The sequence below is a fragment of the Spermophilus citellus genome (assembly GCF_964194105.1).
Source record: "Spermophilus citellus genome assembly, chromosome: 1".
Classification (NCBI taxonomy): domain Eukaryota; kingdom Metazoa; phylum Chordata; class Mammalia; order Rodentia; family Sciuridae; genus Spermophilus; species Spermophilus citellus.
In genome coordinates, this window is record NC_138182.1 from 158466516 (window position 1) to 158485561 (window position 19046).

At 42.3% G+C, this 19046-nt stretch overlaps 1 protein-coding gene across 1 annotated transcript in view; it reads left to right on the forward strand.

Moving 5' to 3' along the window:
* The window catches only part of ZNF346 (zinc finger protein 346), a 66583-nt gene extending 57561 nt beyond the window's left edge, over positions 1-9022 (forward strand). The window contains exon 7 of the mRNA XM_081279428.1: positions 8581-9022. Within this exon, the coding sequence (XP_081135554.1) occupies positions 8581-8644 (64 nt within the window). The 3' untranslated portion in view covers positions 8645-9022. The remainder of the gene's footprint in view (positions 1-8580) is intronic.
* The last annotated feature ends 10024 nt before the right edge of the window (positions 9023-19046 follow it).

Here is a 19046-nt window from a genome sequence, read left to right on the forward strand (position 1 = left end):
CTTCCAGGTCAAGATATAGAATGTCAGGCTGGGGTGTAACTCATTGGTAGAGCTCTCAACTAGCATGCCCAAGACCCTAGGTTCAGTCCCCAGAACTGCAAAACAAGATACAGAATATTGCCAACCTTCCAGAGTTTTCCTCATTCCTCTAATTAGTTACTATCCCTCAGAAGTACCATTATTTTGACTTTTATCACTATGGATAAGTCTGCCAGCTCTTGAGTTTTATAAAAATGGAATTATATATCCTCTTTTGCCCAGTTTTATATCTGAGACTCAAGAATTCATTTTTATGCTATGTAGTAATCTATTATTTAAATCTACTATAGTTTAGCCTTTCTACTGCTGATGGAAATTATGATCATTTTCTGTTTGGGGCTATTACAAATAAAGTTGCCATGAAAAATTCTGTGTATGTTATTTGGTACACATGTGCACTCATGTTCTCAGGAGTAGAATTATAGAGTAGGTTTGGTTTTTGTTATTTGTGTTTATTTTGGGTTTGTTGTTTGGGTTTGGTCTTGGACGTTTTTTGGCTTATATGTGGTTTTTGCTTGTCTAGGTACTGCCAAATGGTTTTTTTTTTTTTAATTGGACACAATACCTTTATTTTATTTTTATGTGGTGCTGAGGATTGAACCAGGGCCTCACATGTGCTAGATGCGCACTCTACCGCTGAGCCATAACTCCAGCCCGTGCCAAATGGTTTTTTGAAGTGGTTCTACCAACTTAACATTCCCACCAAGCAACGGTTCCACATCCTTGTCAGCACTGGTATTCTTTTTTTTTTTTTTTTTTTTTTAAAGAGAGAGTGAGAGAGGAGAGAGAGAGAATTTTTTTTAATATTTATTTATTTATTTTTTTTTAGTTCTCGGCGGACACAACATCTTTGTTGGTATGTGGTGCTGAGGATCGAACCCGGGCCGCACGCATACCAGGTGATCGCGCTACCGCTTGAGCCACATCCCCAGCCCAGCACTGGTATTCTTGATTTTAGCCATTCTGATGATACCCAGGAATTTGAACCCAGTGGTCCTGACTTCAAATCACAGAACCACTTATTCTCAACACCCCTAATATCAGGTTTGAATTTCTCTAGGCTTGGATTATATCAGATGTTAGTGGGCAGGACCCATAATATAGCCTGCAGACATCAGAGGGAGCTCTTGCCTAGAGGGAGTTCTAGAAGCCAGTGAAGGTCTCAGAGAAGTATCATCCCTGAAGAGGCAGTCTGGTGCAATGGCAAGTTCAGGCTCTCAAACCAGGCAGCCAGGGTTCAGGTCCCAGCACCCACTTTCCAAAGCCATGCGTACCTGGGTTAGTCAACTTCTACGTCAGAGTGAAACATGAATATCTATGGATTATTATAAGAATTTAAAAGTTAAATATGAGCCACACCTGGTAGCATGCGCCTGTAATCCTGACTCAGGAAGCTAAGGCAAAGAATCAAGTTCAAATCCAGCCTCAACAACTTAATGCAAGACTCTGTCTCAAAAATCAGAAAGAGCTGGGGATATAGCTTAATGGTGGGGCATCCCTCAGGTAAACCCTCAGTGCCACCAAAACAAACAACAACAAAAATGAAGTCTTTATAAACACCTGACATGTGACAAATACCATATAATTGACAGCTAATGTCATTTTTATTGTTGGCCTAAAGTAAGTCCTGGGCCCCCAGAGGAAGTGAGGCCATAAGAAGATGATATCTCTCATGGTCCCCAGTGTTAGGATTCAGTGATTTGTGATAAATGCCAGAAACCTAATTCAATCTAACTAAGGAAATCGGGGGAAAGGCAACATATTAACCAGAGGTGGGGGCTTTTTGTTTGTTTTGTCGTATAGGGGATCAAACCCAGAGGGACTTTACTCCTGAGCTACATCTACAGCCTTTTATATTTTTGAGACTGGGTCTCACTACATTCCCAAGGCCGGCCTGGAACTTGAGATTCTTTCACCTCTGATTCCCAAATTGCTGAGATTACAGGCATGTATCCCCATGCCCACAGAAGTTCTTCCCTGAACCCTAAAGTCATCTTAGAACCCTGGCTTATCCCAGGCTCTGCAATCAATGACAACTGAGAAGAAATGGAACCATGTGTAAAACATAAACAAGATGAAATGGAGTATAGAATTTTGCCTAGCATGAGTGAGGCCCTGGGTTCAATTCCCAGTACTGGAAGAAGAAAAAAAAAAAAAAAAAAAGGAAAGAAAGAAAGCAAGCCAGGCTCAGTGGCCATGCTTGTAATCCCAGTGGCTTAGGAGGCTGAGGCAGGAGGATCACAAGTTCAAAGTCAGCCTCAGCAACTTAGTGAGCTCTTAAGCAATTTAACAAGACCCTGTCTCCAACTAAAGTATAAAAAAGAGAGCTAGCTAAGCACCCTGGGCCCAATCCCTGGTACCAAAACAAAGATGGATTGGAATGTATCCCATCCCAGAGCTAGATGCAAAGCAAGCATTAATAACCCCCTAGTGCAGACAGACCTGTACGTGTACCTATGTAGCAACCATGAGGGATGACATAGAAAGACTGACCTGGGATTCAAGAGACCCTCAGTGTTGGTCTGAGTACCACCACTAGCTTCATGAGAGGCCTGATTACAGAATCACTATAAAAGAAACTGGAAGAAATCATAGTTTACACCTGGAGTCTTAAAGTAGGATGGACAGGGTTCCTTCCCAAAGCAGATAAAGCACATGAAGAAGAAACCCCTTCCCTGACAGCACCCCCTGCCAGATGAGCTGTTCACTTACTCTGCCCTGCCCTGCATGCCACTCAGTGACACATTAGGAAAAAATCTCTCTCCCCCAACCTAACAACCTCATCTACTCTGCCCTGTTTTAATTCCAGCATTACAAAGAAAGTCCAGATAGTCATTTTCTGACACTCCCCAGTTCACTGTCCATGCATGGTGCTTCATCAGTCTGGGAATGTCAATCACTTCTTAAACTGGCCAACTCTACAGCACAGTGACTACAATGGCCACTAGGTGGAGAATGCTCCTTGGCTGTAGGGCAAGGTACACCTGCTTTAGGACCTAGAGGTTTGATTTAATGCCCAAGAGAATAGGGAGATTTTTTTTTTTTGAACCTCTGTATTTGATATTTCATTTAACCCTCAAGACAAGTGGAAAACTTTTGATTTCACAGGATGAAGTGGGAGACAAAGTCTTGACAAAGCTTTTGCATCTAAGTAGACTTGGAGATGTTTGACCCCATTCTTTCTTTAAATGTCTGCTGTCTCCACTTTCCAAGGATGCCTTGCCCTTCCCCTAGGACATTTTCCTTCAGAGAACATCTTTCTTTTTTTCTTTCTTTTTTTTTTTTTTTTACATTTGAATCAGGTGGGGTATAATTTCTCATTTTTCTGAGTGTACAGCAGAGAACATCTTTCTAGGAGGGTTTTCATTCAATCTCCTGCCTAGGAGCAACTTGATGCCTGGCCTGTTCAGCAACTTTTATTGCTTTACTTTAAGGCACTTCTCTGCTCCATTCTTGTTTCCTTTCATTTGTTGCAATGCTAAAGAGTAAATCCAGAGCCAGGCATAGTGGTGCATGCATGTAATTCCAGTGATTTGGGAGGCCGAGGCAAGAAGATCACAATTTCAAGGCCAGCACCAGCAACTTAGCAAGGCCCTAAGCAACTTAGCAAGACCCTGTCTTAAAAAATAAAAGATGGGGGATGTAATTCAATGGTAAACCATCCGATAAGTTCAATCCTCAGTATGAGAGAGAGAGTATGTATGTATTCTAGACAAGCACCCGGACACCAAACTGATTTGGAGGGATTAATCCTACTCCCTGATTCCATAAGGTGAGCATGAATCCCAGCCTGGACAATTAGAATAATAAGTCAGGAGCTATTAGGGCAATCCTTGCCTACTTTATAAGGACAATCTGCCTGAGAATTAAGCAAACAGAGAAATAATCTGAGAAATGAAAAGAGACTATTTGTGATGAATACCTGGATTTAGTCATGCCTGAAGCTGATATTCCTAGGACTTTTCAGTTGTGACTTACTTAAATCAGTTTGAGTTGGATTTCAGTGGCTTCCAATCAAGAGTTCTGCCTAGAGGATGAAGACATAGGTCAGTGGCAGAACACTTGCCTAGCATGCAGGAGGCCCTGAGTTCTATCCACAGCACTGCAACACAATTTTTTTTTTTAAGTCCTCTCATCCTAAAATCTTCCTTCCACCTCAAGATGGACTTGGCTGCCCTTCTATGATTCCAGATTAACTTCATCCCCCTCTAGCATTGCCCTTAATACACTGTTAAAATAATCTGTTTAATTCCCTGATTTCCTATCCCCTTTTTAGATTAGAAACTTTTGTTTATGTTTTGTTTTTCTGGCAGTACTAGGGATTGAACCCAGGGCTACCCTACTACTGAGCTATATTCACAGCCCCTTTTAATTTATTTTTCCTCTTTCCACTTTTTTTATTGGTGCATTATAATTGTTACAAGCACTTTTGATTTTTTATTTTGAGACAGGGTCTCACTAAGTTTTAGAAGCTGACCTCAAACTTATGATTCTTCTGCCTCAGACTCCCAGGTGACTAGGATTACAGGTGTGTGCCATCAGATTGGCTACATTAGAAGCTCTTTGAGAGTAAGAACTGGGTTTTAAACCCAACATAATGACACAAGCCTGTAATCTCAGCTACTTGGAGGGCTGAGACAGTAGGACTCCAACGTCTGCCTGAGCAACTTAATGAAACTCTATCTCAAAATTTAAAAAATAATAAGGGCTAGAATCCAGGGGTAGTAGCACATGCCTATAATCCCAACAATTCAGGAGGCTGAGGCAGGAGAATCACAACCAAGCTAGCCTTAGCAATTTAGAACCTCGGCAGCTTAGTGAGTTATAAAAAATTAAAAAGGACTGAGGAGGGGCTGGGGTTGTGGCTCAGAGGTACAGTGCTCACTAGTATGCGGAGGCCCCGGGTTCCATCCTCAGCACCACATAAAAAAATAAAATATATTGTGTCTATCTATAACTAAAAAAAGTAAATATTTAAAAAAGAGGGGGGGCGCTGGAGTTGTGGCTCAGCGGTAGAGTGCTTGCTTAGCATGTGCGAGGCCCTGGGTTCGATCCTCAGCACCACATAAAAGTAAATAAAATAAAGGTATTGTGTCCACCTACAACTAAAAAATAAATATTTTTTTTAAAAAAAGGACTGAGGATGTAGCTCAGTGGTAAAGCACCCCTGGGTTTAATCCTCAGTAACACACACACACACACACACAAAATGGGTCTTATTTATCATACTGTGTTCCTAGTACGTAGCATAGGACCATGATTATGTGGTTTTTTTTTTTTTTTTTGTAGTTGTAGTTTTGGTACCACGGATTGAACCCAGGGGTGCTTAACTGCTGAGCCACATCCCTAGCCCTTTTATTTTTTTAAATATATTTTATTTATAGACAAGTTCTAGTTGAGTTGCTTAGGGCCTCACTAAGTTGCTGAGGCTGGTTTTGAACTCACTATCCTCCTGCCTCAGCCTTCCGAGCTGCTGGGATTATAGGCAGGCGCCACTGCGCCCAACAATTATGTTTGTTTGTTGTATTTTGTTGCAGAGCTGGGGATCAGACTCAGAGCCACATACATATTAAGCAAGTACTCTACTACCAAATTGCATCCCCAGCCCATTTTTAAATTTTAATTTTAGACAGTCTTGCTAAATTGCCCAGGCTGGCCTCAAACTTGGCGATCTTCCTGCTTTAACCTCCTAAGAAACTGGAATTACAGACATGGGCCACTACGCCCTGCTGCTAGGAAAGACTTCTTGAAGAAGATGAGCCTCTAATGGTTATGGAGGTCAAAGGAACCAGGTTGCTGAGATGGGAAGAGGGTTAGTGAAAGGACTTTGAAAAAGTTAGTTGTGGGGTCGAATAGATTGTTAAAATAATGGCCTTCTAGGAATCTTTCCTCCCTGGGTTCTTTTTTGCAATGTGACTGTCACTACTCTCATCACCCGACATCTGTTTCCTAATCCCTTGAATGTGGGCTGGCCTGGAATTGGTGTTGATCAGAGAATGCAATGACATGATATTAGGTGACTTCCAAGGCTAGGACTTAATAGCCCTTGCAGCTTCTAGTCCTTCCACTCTACCTGAGTGCCACCCAGAAAGGAAGTCTAGGTTAGACCATGAAGATATGGTACACCGTGTGGAAACCGATCGCAACAGCTAGCTCCATAGATGTGAAGGAGGCCATGTTAGAGCCTCAGCACAGCCAATCCACAGCACAAGCAGCCCTAGAGGAGAGCAGCAAAACTGCCAAGCTAAACCCAGCTAATCTACAGAATTATAAAAGAGAATAATTTTAGGTCACTACGTTTGGGAATGATTTATTATGAAGTTAAAGTCTCACAGAATCACCAGCTATCATAATTATAGATTATTTTATCTCACATTATCTATTTTCCCTTCTTCCTGTAGTAGGATTTTCCTTGAAGAACCCCACCCTTAATTTATTTGATCCAGGTGAGGGTGACCTCCACCCTCCTGGCTTTTCCTAGAAGCTTTAAGAAGGCATTGCTAGGGGGCTGGGGATGTGGCTCAAGCGGTAGCGTGCTCGCCTGGCATGCCTGTGGCCCGGGTTCGATCCTCAGCACCACATACCAACAAAGATGTTGTGTCCACCGAGAACTAAAAAATAAATATTAAAAAATTCTCTCTCTCTCTCTCTCTCTCTCTCTCTCTCTCTCTCTCTCTCTCTCCTCTCTCACTCTCTCTTAAAAAAAAAAAAAAGGAAAAAAAAGCATTGCTAGGGGCTGGGGTTGTGGCTCAGCGGTAGAGCGGTTGGTTGCCTAGCATGTGTGAGGCACTGGGTTCGATCCTCAGCACCACATAAAAAGAAATAAAATAAAATAAAGATATTATGTCCATCTACAACTAAAAAAATTATTGGAGGAGAAGGCATTGCTAAATGAGAAAATGAGAAGGTCTTGAGCCCATAGCTGGTAGTGGCTTTCTTTCTCACCTATTGAGGAACACCTGCCAGAGAATGGAATCATAGGGAAGAAAACAGAAGATAAAATGAGTCTTGACCCCATTTTGGGGGGGCCCCAGGATCCATCTGTTCCTGAAGCCTGATCCATGTCTGGACTTTAAAATTGCCTAAGTCAGCATGCACAGCAGCGCACATCTGTAATACCAGCATCTCAGGAGACTGAGGCAGGAAGATCATGAGTTCAAAGCCAGCCTCAGCATATATATATAAATGATGTGGCTCTGTGGTTTGGGTTCAACCACCAGTACCAAAAAAATAAATAAATAAATTCACTATTTTCTGTGAGATTTTAGTTGGATATCTGTTATTTACAACTGATGAACATATATTCTGAAGGTCTGAAAGTCTGACTAAGCAGCTCCAGGACTGTTAGGGTAGGACAGAGAATGGGGTTCCTAGGGAGTATGGGAAAATAAATTAATTTTTCCTTGACCTCTACTATATAGAATGAGACACAGTCTAAAGAAGTCCTGAATACCTGTTACTCATTGTGATTATGATAAAGTGCTGTAAGGGAAAATACCAGGGCAACCAGAGTGTATTGTTTCCTTTTTGAAGAAGTGACTCCTCCCCCCCCCCCAAAGGGATCCATATCCAAGGCCTTGAGCATGCTAGGCACACATTCTACCAATGAGCTACACTGCCATTTACACTGGGGGTGCGTCTTCCCATAGTTCCTATCTTCCCCTCTAGTATTGGCCTTGATATACGTGTTATGGGCTGGGGTAGTGGCTCAGTTGTAGATTACTTGCCTGGCATGTGTGAGGCACTGAGTTTGATTCTCAGCACTGCATATAAATAAACAAATAAAGGTTTATCGACAAAATTTTTTTAAATATATATACTGTGTTATGATGAACTGTTTAATTTCCTATCTTCTCTTTTTTACACTAGAAGCTCTTTGGGGTCAAGAACTGGGTCTTATTGATCATATTGAGTCCTTGGTACCTAGCATGAGACCATGATTATGTTTTTTTCTTTTGTTCTGTTTCGGTGCTGGGAATCAAACACAGTGCCACACCCCCACTCTCCCAGCTACCACCCACCTGCATAGCTTAATTCCCAGTTAGCTTTTTTTTTTTTTTTTTGATGGTAGTGCTAGGGATGGGACCCATGGCCTCCGGCATGCTAGGTACCCACTCTATTCTGAGCTATAGCGCCAGCCCCATCATTATTAATTTATTTGGTACCAGGGATTGAACCCAGGGTGCTTAACCACTGCGTCACATTCCCAGCCCTTTTTTGTATTTGACCTAGAGACAGGGTCTCACTAAGTTGCTTAAGGCATTGCTAAGTTGCTGAGGCTGAGTTGAACTCTCCATCCCCCTGCCTCAGCCTCTGAGCCGTGGGATTACAGGCGTGCGTCACTGTGCCTGGTTCCATATATTTTTTTAATGTCCTCCTTTTAAGATGTCAGGTTTAATCTCCACTCTTCTTCTAAGCATGAGCTATACTTGGTGACTCACCTCTAACAAACAGAACAAGGCAGAGGTGAGCGGAGTGTAACTTCTGGCAGTAAATCATGGAAGACATTGCAGCTTCAGTCTTTCTCTCTTGGATCCACAGCTCTGAGGGAAAACATCTGACATGTAGTGGGAATACTCAAGCAGCTCTAAAGAAAGACTCTTGAGAGAAATGGACGTCTCCTAACCAAGGACAAAGATTCTTTGCATGGACAAACTTTCAGTCAGGCTCCTGAACCTTCTCCTAGGCCCATGTGTGCTTCTTATAAAATCCAGTTTTAGCAAAGAACCCTGCTAAGTCAGTTTAGCAGGAACTCCCTTCACTCAGTATCTGATCAACCTCAATATCTGATCAGGTTCCTCACCCTCCACCATCCCCCAGGTGATGTCTGATCACCCTGGCCTGTCATAAGCAAGAATCTTGTTAGGTCTGTTTAGCCAGAATCCCCCTCTCCCTGTTGTTTCCTCTTTGTCCTTTTCTATGCCCTGACACTCACCCTGCTCTTTGGCTATAAATTCCCACCTGCCCGTGCTGTACTCAGGGTTGATCCCAATCTCTTTCTCCTACTACAAGACCCCATTTCAGTGATCCCTGTATCAATCATGATGTTTCTAAATAAAGTCCATCTTACTATGCCTTAACAAGTACCTGTGAGTAATTTATTCTGAACTTCATTGGCCAGCCAAATGATTGGGTTTTTTTTTTGTTTTTGTTTTTTTTTGCAGTGCCAGGGATCAAATCCAGAGACTTCATGTGCTCTCCCACTGAGCTAAATGGTCATTATATAAAGGAATTAAGTTATAGAGTAATCTATTATACTGCAATAAATAATATAGATCTTAATCTTAAAAGCAATGAGAATTCTTTGAAAAGTTTTAATGAAATAGGAATGATAACAGGATGACTTTGTTGACATGTAAGCAGATGAGTAATCTGCCCCCTGCTTTAGTAGGTTCAGTTTCCACACAGATCAACCAACTGCATATTGAAATTATTCAAAAAATCAGGCTGTGAGGACACAGGTCTGTAATCTTAACCACCTAGGAAGCTGAAGTAGAAAGGTCAAAAATTTCAGGTTGGACTGGGAAACTTAGCAAGACCCTCAGCAACTTGGCAAGGCTTTATCTCAAAATAAGAAATAAAAAGGACTGGGGATTTAGGTCAGTGGCAAATCCCCAGTACAAAAAAAAAAAAAAAAAATTAAGGGCTGAGGATGTACCACAGAGGGAAAAAAGAGAAAAAAATACTCAGAAAAAAATAGTCTATATTGACATGTACACTTTTTTCCTTGTCATTATTCCCTAGACAATACAATAAAATAGCTATTTACATAGTATTTACATTGTGTTGGGTATTATTAGTCATCTAGAAATTATGTAAAGTATAAAAGAGGATGTGTATAGGTTATATGAAATATCATGCCATTTAATTTATTTATTTATTGCAGTACTGAGAATTGAGCCCAGTGACACTCTACCACTGAGCTACATCCCCAGCTTTTTAAATTTTTATTTTGAGATAGGGTCTCCCTAATTGCACCAGCTGGTCTCAAACTCATGATCGTCCTATGCTGGCCTCTCAGCTGGGATTACAGGTGTGTGCTGCTGCATCTCACAATTTGTTATATTTATAAAAATATTTTTAGTTGTATATGGTCACATTACCTTTATTTATTTGTTTGTTTATTTGTTTTTATGTGGTGCTGAAGATCTAACCCAGTGCCTCACATGTGCTAGGCAAGTGCTAGAAGAGACTTGAGCATCTGTGGATTTTGGTATCCACCAGGGTCCTGGAATCAATCCCCTGCAGATACCAAGAGATGACTGTACTATGGCCAAGGATCCAAAAGAGGATAGTAGGGACACAAAAGAAGGGGAAATATTTTTTTACAGGGGAGGATATTTATAAGGAGCCTTTATAAAGGAGCTTATACAAGGGGTTTTAAAACATTCACGTGCTGGGGCTCGGGCTTAGTGGTAGAACACTTGCTACCATGTGTGAGGCACTGGGTTCAACTCTCAGCACCACCTAAAACTAAATAAATAAAATAAAGGTATTGTGTCCATCTATAACTAAAAAATAAGTAAGTAAATAAATAAATAAATAAATAAAACATTCAAATTAGACCAGAAATGGTGGCACATGTCTTGTAATCCCTGCAACACAGAAGGCTAAGACAGGAGGATCTCCAGTTCAAACCTAGCCTCAGCAACTTAGCAATTCACTAAGCAACTCAGTGAGACCCTGTCTCTAATAAAATATAAAAAAGGACTGGAGATGTGTCTCAATGGTCAAGCACCCTAGATTCAATCCCTGATACCAATACAAACAAACAAACAAACCTCTTTTCTTCTTTCCCCACCATCCACAGGCACCTCAGTCTGACATTCAGGGCCCTCTAAACTGAGAATTCTTTTTTTTTTTTTTTTAAGAGACAGAGTCTGTCTCTAAAAATGCCTTGCTGGCTTTGAACTCGGGATCTTCCTGTGCCTCAGCTGCCAGAGCTGGTGGGATTACAGGCTGCGCCACCGTGCCTGGCTTCAGGGCCCTTTAGGACTGGCTTCTGCAGCTCTGTCCAGTCCCATGTCCACACTCCCCAGAAACGTCTGCTGTTTTCCAGCTGCACTGAGCTCCAGGCAGGCCCTCCCCAAAGTGCCTGGTGGATCCCCACCTTGGTACCTTTGCTCCTGCTGCTCTTGTGGCTGTGGATGTCCTTTCTCTGTCCTACCTGCCTCTATTCCAGCCATCCCACAAGATGCCTGCCATTCTGCTTTCCAGACCCCTCCCAGGGCATTCTCTCTTTAAGATCTGTCGTGACCTGAACATCTAAACCCTTTCCTCTCTCTGCTAATGAACAATCCCTCCATTTTTCCTTTCTTTTCTTTTCCTGTCTTTCTTTCTTTTCCCACTTCAGGGGTTAAATCCTACTGGATTCCAGCTGAGGGAGAAGTAACCCTCACAGTCTCTTGACCAAGTTTCTGTGGTCACAGGAGTGTGTTCTCTAAGCTTTTGGATGAGTCATGGCCCATAGTTGCTAATATTCAGATTGGTTGTACTTTACTTATAGGGAGTGAATGCCAGGCATTGGCACTGTGCTTTACATGTGTCATTACATTGAGTCCTGATGGTAGAAGTATTATTCCCATTTCACAGAAAGTGAAGCTGAGGCTTAAAGTTTAGTGACTTGTCCAAGGTCACAAAGCAGTTTTCAGGATTCAAATCCAGATCTGACTCTAACACCCAACCTCTCATCACTTAGATTCTATCAATTTCTCCTCCTCTTTTTTTTTTTTCTTTTTCCTTGTACTGGGAATTGAATCCACTAAGCCACATGCTCAGCCCCTTTTACTTTTTATTTTGAGAAAGTGTCTTACTAAGTTACTTAGGGCCTTGCTAAATTGCTGAGGCTGACTTTGAACTTGCTATCTTCCTGCCTCAGCCTCCTGAGCTATTGAGATTACAGCGTATGCCATCACACCCAGCTCACCTCCATTTTCACTAGCAAACCAGACTTCCCTAGAGCACACTGAAGAAGCCTGGGTATAAAAGAGGTAGATAAAAATAGCAGGCAAAGTAATAATGATCGCCATCCTGAGTATTGGGTATATGTGTATTTTTTCTATATAGTAATATGTCAGTTAACAATGTGGGAAGATGTTGTGAGAACTGCATTGTTAGACAGTTCTGTTTTGTGCAAACATCTTAGTGTTTTTACATAAACCTGAATGATATAGCCTATAACACACTTACACTATATGGTACAGGTTCCAAGGCATAGCATGGTACTGTATTGATGCTGTACACGAATGTAACAATGCATCTAAACCTTTCTTTTTTTAATATTTATTTATTTTTTTTAGGTGTAGATGGACACAACACAATGCCTTTATTTTTATGTGGTGCTGACAATCGAACCCAGGTTCCGCCCGTGCTAGGCAAGCGCTCTACCGCTGAGCCACAATCCCAGCCCTACATCTAAACTTTTCTAAACATAGAAAAGGTACACTAAAGACCACAGGAATTTTTCAGCTATAGTATAATCTCATGGGACCATCATTACCTATATAGTCTATGGCTGACAGAAACATACTATGCAATGTATGACTACATTTTAAAACTTTCTCAAAATAAAAATTGTTAAAAAAAGAAAGAGATGATGAAGGAAAGAAGAAACATCAGGACTGGATCAGAGGATGGGGTAAGAGTTGGGGACAGGCCTGAGCTGGAACAGGGCCTGGCCAGGGACCAGGCTGGCTCAGCAGTAGCCCTTCCACACAAGAGCCCCAGTGTTCCCTGGGACCGGCTGCTGTCCAAGAGCAACACCGTTGGCATCAGGCAATGTCTGCCCTCTCCTCCATGACTCTGCTCCCAGGCAGGTGGGGGCGGGTGGGAACTGGCCTCAGGAGACCCTCCTAACCCAGGTTAATACTCCAGGAGCACAGTTTGCAAACCGTACCTAAGGCATGGTATATGTCATGAGTGCCCTGTCAGTACTGGCCAAAAGGGCAGGGAAAGCAGTGTCCAACCCTATATTATACCCCCCTTCCACACAAACATCTTCAGATGAATCTGCACCTTCTGGGGGCCACAATTAAGAATGCTGGGAAATGAGCTGGGGATGTGGTTCAAGTGGTAGCATGCTCACCCAGCATGCGTGAGGCACTGGGTTATATCCTCAACACCACATGAAAATAAAATAAAGATATCGTGTCCATCTAAAACTAAAAAAAAAAAAAAAAATTTAAAAAGAATGCTGAGAAATAAAATAAATATAAATGAAAGGGATATTTTTAAAAAGAAAAAATTAAAAATAGGGCTGAGTATGTAGCTCAGAAGTAGAGCACTTAACTAGCATGTGTGAGGCCTTGGGTTCTAGCACCACAAAAAACAAATAAATAAATAATAGCTGGGCATGGTGGCACATGCCTGTAATCAATCCTAGCAACTTAGGAGGCTAAGGCCAGAGGATTTAAAGTTTGCAACCAGCCTCAGCAACTGAGCGAGACTCTGTCTCAAAAAATAATAAGGATCAGGGATTTAGCTCAGTGGTAGAGTGTCCCTGAGTTCAGTCCCCAGTACCAAAAATAAAAATCAAAAGGACTGGGGATGTAGCTCAATGGTAAAGTGCCTCTAGTTCAATCTCCAGGAAAGTAAGAAAAGGAAGGAACTCAATAGGACACCCATAGCGCAAGAGTTAACAACCAGAATCAACAAATGGGACTTACTCAAACTAAAAAGTTTTCTCTCAACAAAAGAAACAATAAGAGAGATAAACAGGGAGCCTACATCCTGGGAACAAATCTTTACCCCACACACTTCAGATAGAGCCCTAATATCCAGAGTATACAAAGAACTCAAAAAATTAGATAATAAGATAACAAATAACCCAATCAACAAATGGGCCAAGGACCTGAACAGACACTTCTCAGAGGAGGACATACAATCAATCAACAAGTACATGAAAAAATGCTCAACATCGCTAGCAGTCAGAGAAATGCAAATCAAAACCACCCTAAGATACCATCTCACTCCAGTAAGATTGGCAGCCATTAAGAAGTCCAACAACAACAAGTGCTGGCGAGGATGCGGGGAAATGGGTACACTTGTTCATTGTTGGTGGGACTGCAAAATGGTGCAGCCAATTTGGAAAGCAGTATGGAGATTTCTTGGAAAGCTGGGAATGGAACCACCATTTGACCCAGCTATTCCCCTTCTAGGTCTATTCCCTAAAGACCTAACAAGAGCATGCTACAGGGACACTGCTATATCGATGTTCATAGCAGCACAATTCACGATAGCAAGATTGTGGAACCAACCTAGAAGCCCTTCAATAGATGAATGGATTAAAAAATGTGGCATTTATACACAATGGAGTATTACTCTGCAATAAGAAATGACAAAATTATAGAATTTGGAGGGAAATGGATGGCATTAGAGCAGATTATGCTAAGTGAAGCTAGCCAATCCTTAAAAAACAAATGTCAAATGTCTTCTTTGATATAAGGGGAGTAACCAAGGACAGGGTAGAGACGAAGAGCTGGAGAAGAAGAATAACATTAAACAGGGATGATAGGCGGGAGGGAAAGTGAGAGTTAAGGGAAATTGCATGGAATTGGAAGGTGAGCCTCAGGGTTATACACAATTACATATAAGAGGAAAGGAGGAGTAGGAGAAAAATTATATAAGTGGAAGAAGCGATTTATAGTAGAGGGGATGGAGAGAGAGAAGGGGAGGGGAGGGGAGGGGAAGGGAGAGGGGACAGTGGAGAATGGGATAGACAGCAGAATACATCAGTCACTAGAAAGGCAATTTGTAAATCAATGGAAATGTAACTGATGTGACACAGCAATCTGTATACGGGGTAAAAATGGGAGTTCATAACCCACTTGAATCAATCTGTGAAATATGGTATATTAAGAACTATGTAATGTTTTGAACAACCAACAATAAAATAATTAAAAAAAAAAAGAAAAGGAAGGAAGGAAGGATGGTAGGAAGGAAGGAAGGCAAACAGGCAGAGGCTGGCCAACCAGCCAGCAGAAAGTGTTTGATGTGGCTGGGCTTTGGGGCACATGCCTGCAGACACAACTTCTTGGGAGGCTAAGGCAGGAGTTTCATTTGAGCCCAGGAGTTCAAGGTCAGCCTGGGCAGCATAGGGAGACCCCCCATCTCAAAAAAAATATATGTATATCTGATGTGGTAGCATGTCCAGTTATCCTGAAGTCTCCGTCTTTGCCCCAAAAGATCAGAATTTGAGTCTCAATTCTGCCATTCATTTGCTAATTCACCTGAGGAAAGTTATTCCATCTCCCAGAATTTGTTTCCTCATCTGCAAAGCAGACTGAAGGCTACCTAAGCCACTTTGCTTGGTGAAAGGATCAAAGGATATAGTGTATGTGCAACAACTACTGTGGTGCCTGGCACACCCAGTTAAGAAGGAGTCTTTTCGGGCTGGGGATGTGGCTCAAGCGGTAGCGCCCTCGCCTGGCATGCGTGTGGCCCGGGTTCAATCCTCAACACCACATACAAACAAAGATGTTGTGTCTGCCGAAAACTAAAAAAATAAATAAATAAATATTAAAAAAAAAGAAGGAGTCTTTTCCTTATTTCCCATTCCATTTCCAGCTGGGCACAGGGGCATACACCTGTAATTCCAGCAACCTGGGAGGCGAAGGCAGGAGGATCACAAATTTAAGGTCAGCTGTGGCAATTTAGAGAGCCCTGTATCAAAAAAAAAAAAAAAAAAAAGAGCCAGGCTTTGTGGTACATGACTGTAATCCCAGAGTCTCTGGAGGCTGAGGCAGGAGAATCAAAAGTTTAAGGTGAGCCTCAGCAACTCAACGAGGCCCTAAGCAACTTAGCATGACCCTGTTTCAAAATAAATAATAAAAAGAACAGGAGATGTGGCTCAGTGTTTAAGCACCCCTGTTTAAGCACCCCTGAGTTTAATCCCCAAGATCCCTGGAAAGAAAGAAGCTAGAGTATGCCCATTTTCTAGATGAAGAAACTGAGGCAGACTGAAGGCATGAATCTTAGAGGGAAGGCTTTCGCGTCTGAAGAGAGAAAGGAAGAGAGAAAAATGAATATGTTTGAGAAAGAGACTACAAATATAACTGGCAAGAAGACTGTATGTTATAGAAGTCCAGTAAGGTGGCACATGCCTATAAATCCAGATATTTATAAGGCTGAGATAGGAGAATTTGGGGCCAGACTAGGCAACAACATAGTGAGACTCTTGTCTTTTTTTTTTTTCTCCAGTTTTCGGTGGACACAACATCTTTATTTTATTTTATGTGGTGCCGGGGATTGAACCCAGCGCCCTGTGCATGCCAGGCGAGCGCGTTACCGCTTGAGCCACATCCCCAGCCCCAGAGACTCTTGTCTTAAAAAAAAAAATGTCCAGACACAGTGGCACAAACCTGTAATTCTAGCAGCTTGGGAGGCTGAAGCAGGAGGATCGTAAATTCAAAGCCAGACTCAGCAACTTCGAAGTACTAAGCAGCTCAGTGAGACCCTGTCTCTAAATAAAATACAAAGTAGGTCTGGGGATGTGGCTTAGTGGTCGAGGGCCCCTGAGTTCAATCCCTAGTACCACCCCCCAAAAAAAGTTTTAAGAAGTCAGCGAGGCCCTAAGCAACTTAGTGAGACCCTGTCTCTAAATAAATTATAACAAAGGGCTGGGGATGTGGCTCAGTAGTTACATGCCCCTAGGTTAAATCCTCAGTACCAAAAAACAAAAAAAGTGTGTTAACAAAAGAGACAAGCTTGGTGCCCTTCCCTGACCCCTCAGTATCTCTCCTTCCCTTCAGTAACTGTTTATCTGCCTACAAGTGGGGTCCAATTCACTGCTTTATCTCTGGGATTTAAAACAGAAAATAAACCTTCAATAAATAATTGTTCATTGAATGAGCAAATGAATGAATGGTCTTGATAGAGAGGTCAGACTCTGCTGAGATTCAGTGTAAGAGTTTGTGAGTGTTGGAGCTGGGTCAGAAATGGATGTGCAGAACATATCCTAGGGCCTTAGAGTTGAGGGTTGCCAGTCTGAGGACTTGGGGATCTCAGCTATGTAAGTCTCTAGTTCACCTTTGATTCAGGTAAACTGGGAAATGACCTCACATTTAATTGAAAACCATATTGTGGGGGTCCAATTTCTGTGGCAGCTCACCCTGCCCTCCCCAACAATCATATTCAATAGGGGAGTCAGCAAAGAGCTAGAGGTGAAGAGCTGAGCCCCTCTGGCAGTTCGAAAGATCTGGTGAGGCCCCCTCTGGAAGGCAGTTTCCAGGGCCAGTAATCTCATTCTTCCTGGGAGCTCCAGCAAGGCAGGACCATTCAGGAAGGCAGCCAGATAAACTGTTTTTAAAAGTTAACCAGTGATTTTCTGATTTATCTCCAGGTGGAAACCATTCTTTTGTTTGGAAAGAAAAGGAAAAAAAAAGTTATTGTTGTTGTTTTTAAATCAGCCTTTTAGTTATGCAAAGAAATGCCACCACCCTTGTAAGTGTGAGAGTGCAGAGATACCTCTGCATAACAAAGGAAGAGAAGGGTCTAAAGGTGTAGCTCAGTGGTAGATCACTTGTCTAGCATGCGCAAGGCCCTGGGTTTGAGCCCCAGCACTGCAAACACACACACACACACACACACACACACACACACACACACACACCGGAAAGGAAGGTGTTTCATAGGCAGGGTCTCCACCCACCAAAGACCATAACCAGGAGCAGAGACTGAGAGGCCATAATCAGGAACTGAGCCTGGGATTGATCCATGCTGAGAGTTTTTTTCCCAAGGAGACTTTGGAAGAACAGAGGACTCAGGTAAGGAGTTGAAGGGGTGAGAGTTGGGCAGAGGCTTAACCCTAATCTAGGTGCTCAAGAGAGAAGAGTTTGCAGGTGAGGCAGGCCTGAGCTAGGTGGGGGTGAAACTATCAGGAGGGCACCTACTGTGTGTCAGGCACTTGAGATATTAGGGTGGGGTCTGCCGGCGCAGTTCCTGCCTTTCAGGAACTTTAACATTTCCCAACTGTTCACATAATTAGCTTTCCAGTTACAATTCTGGCAAGTGTGATGAAGAAATAATGAGCTGGGAGCAGTGGCCCACACCTGGAATCCCAGCGGCTCTGAAGGCTGACACAGGAGGATCAGAGCCAGCCTCAGCAAAAAGCGAGGCACTAAGCAACTCAATGAGACTCTGTCTCTAAATAAAATACAAAATAGGGCTGGGGATGTGTCTGAGTGGTTGAGTGCCCCTGAGTTCAAACCCCAGTGTGGAAAAGAAAGAAAAGAAAGGAAGGAAGGGAAAGAAAGAAAGAAAGAGAGAGAGAGAAAGAGAGAGAAAGAAAGAAAGAAAGAAAAAAGAAAGAAAGAAAGAAAGAAAAGAAAAGAAAGAGAGAAAGAAAGAAAGAATCGTTTCCAAATAATCATAACTCACATACTAACATATGAACTCCACTTTTTGCAACAACCTCTTGGGCACAGTACTATCATGTATGCATTTTACTGTGGAAAAAAATGAGGACACAGATGGAGTAAGCTGCCTTGTGTGATGGTGCTAAGATTTGAACCATGAGGGGACCCCTGCAATCTGCACCAGGAGCCACTTCACACTCTGTTTTTCTATTTTCATAAGAAAAAAAAAAAAAAAGCATGGAAAAGGAGACCTGGCAAGTCCAGGGGACTTCAGGGAAGAAATCAGCTGAGACCTAAAAATGAGATAGAATTAAGCAGACCAAGAGGGGAAAGAGCATTCCAGGAAACGGAAATGTCATGAGCAAAAGCCAAGAGATAGGATGAGAGTAAGGGAATGAAGATTCCAGCTGTAGATGTGGACAGGGACCAAGTCATGTCGAAATCAACATAAAGAGCTATGAGAAATTACTAAGAAATTCAAGGGGTTAATACAGGCCGATTTGTATTTGGATATCACTCTGAAGGTTGTTCAGAGAACTAATGAAGTGAATTGATGATGGTGATTACACAGAAGAATCAGCTGGGTCAAGGTCTCCTTCCCTGAATGGTGTGAATGGTGAAGAGCAGGGAATAGAGCAGGTAGCGCACTAGATC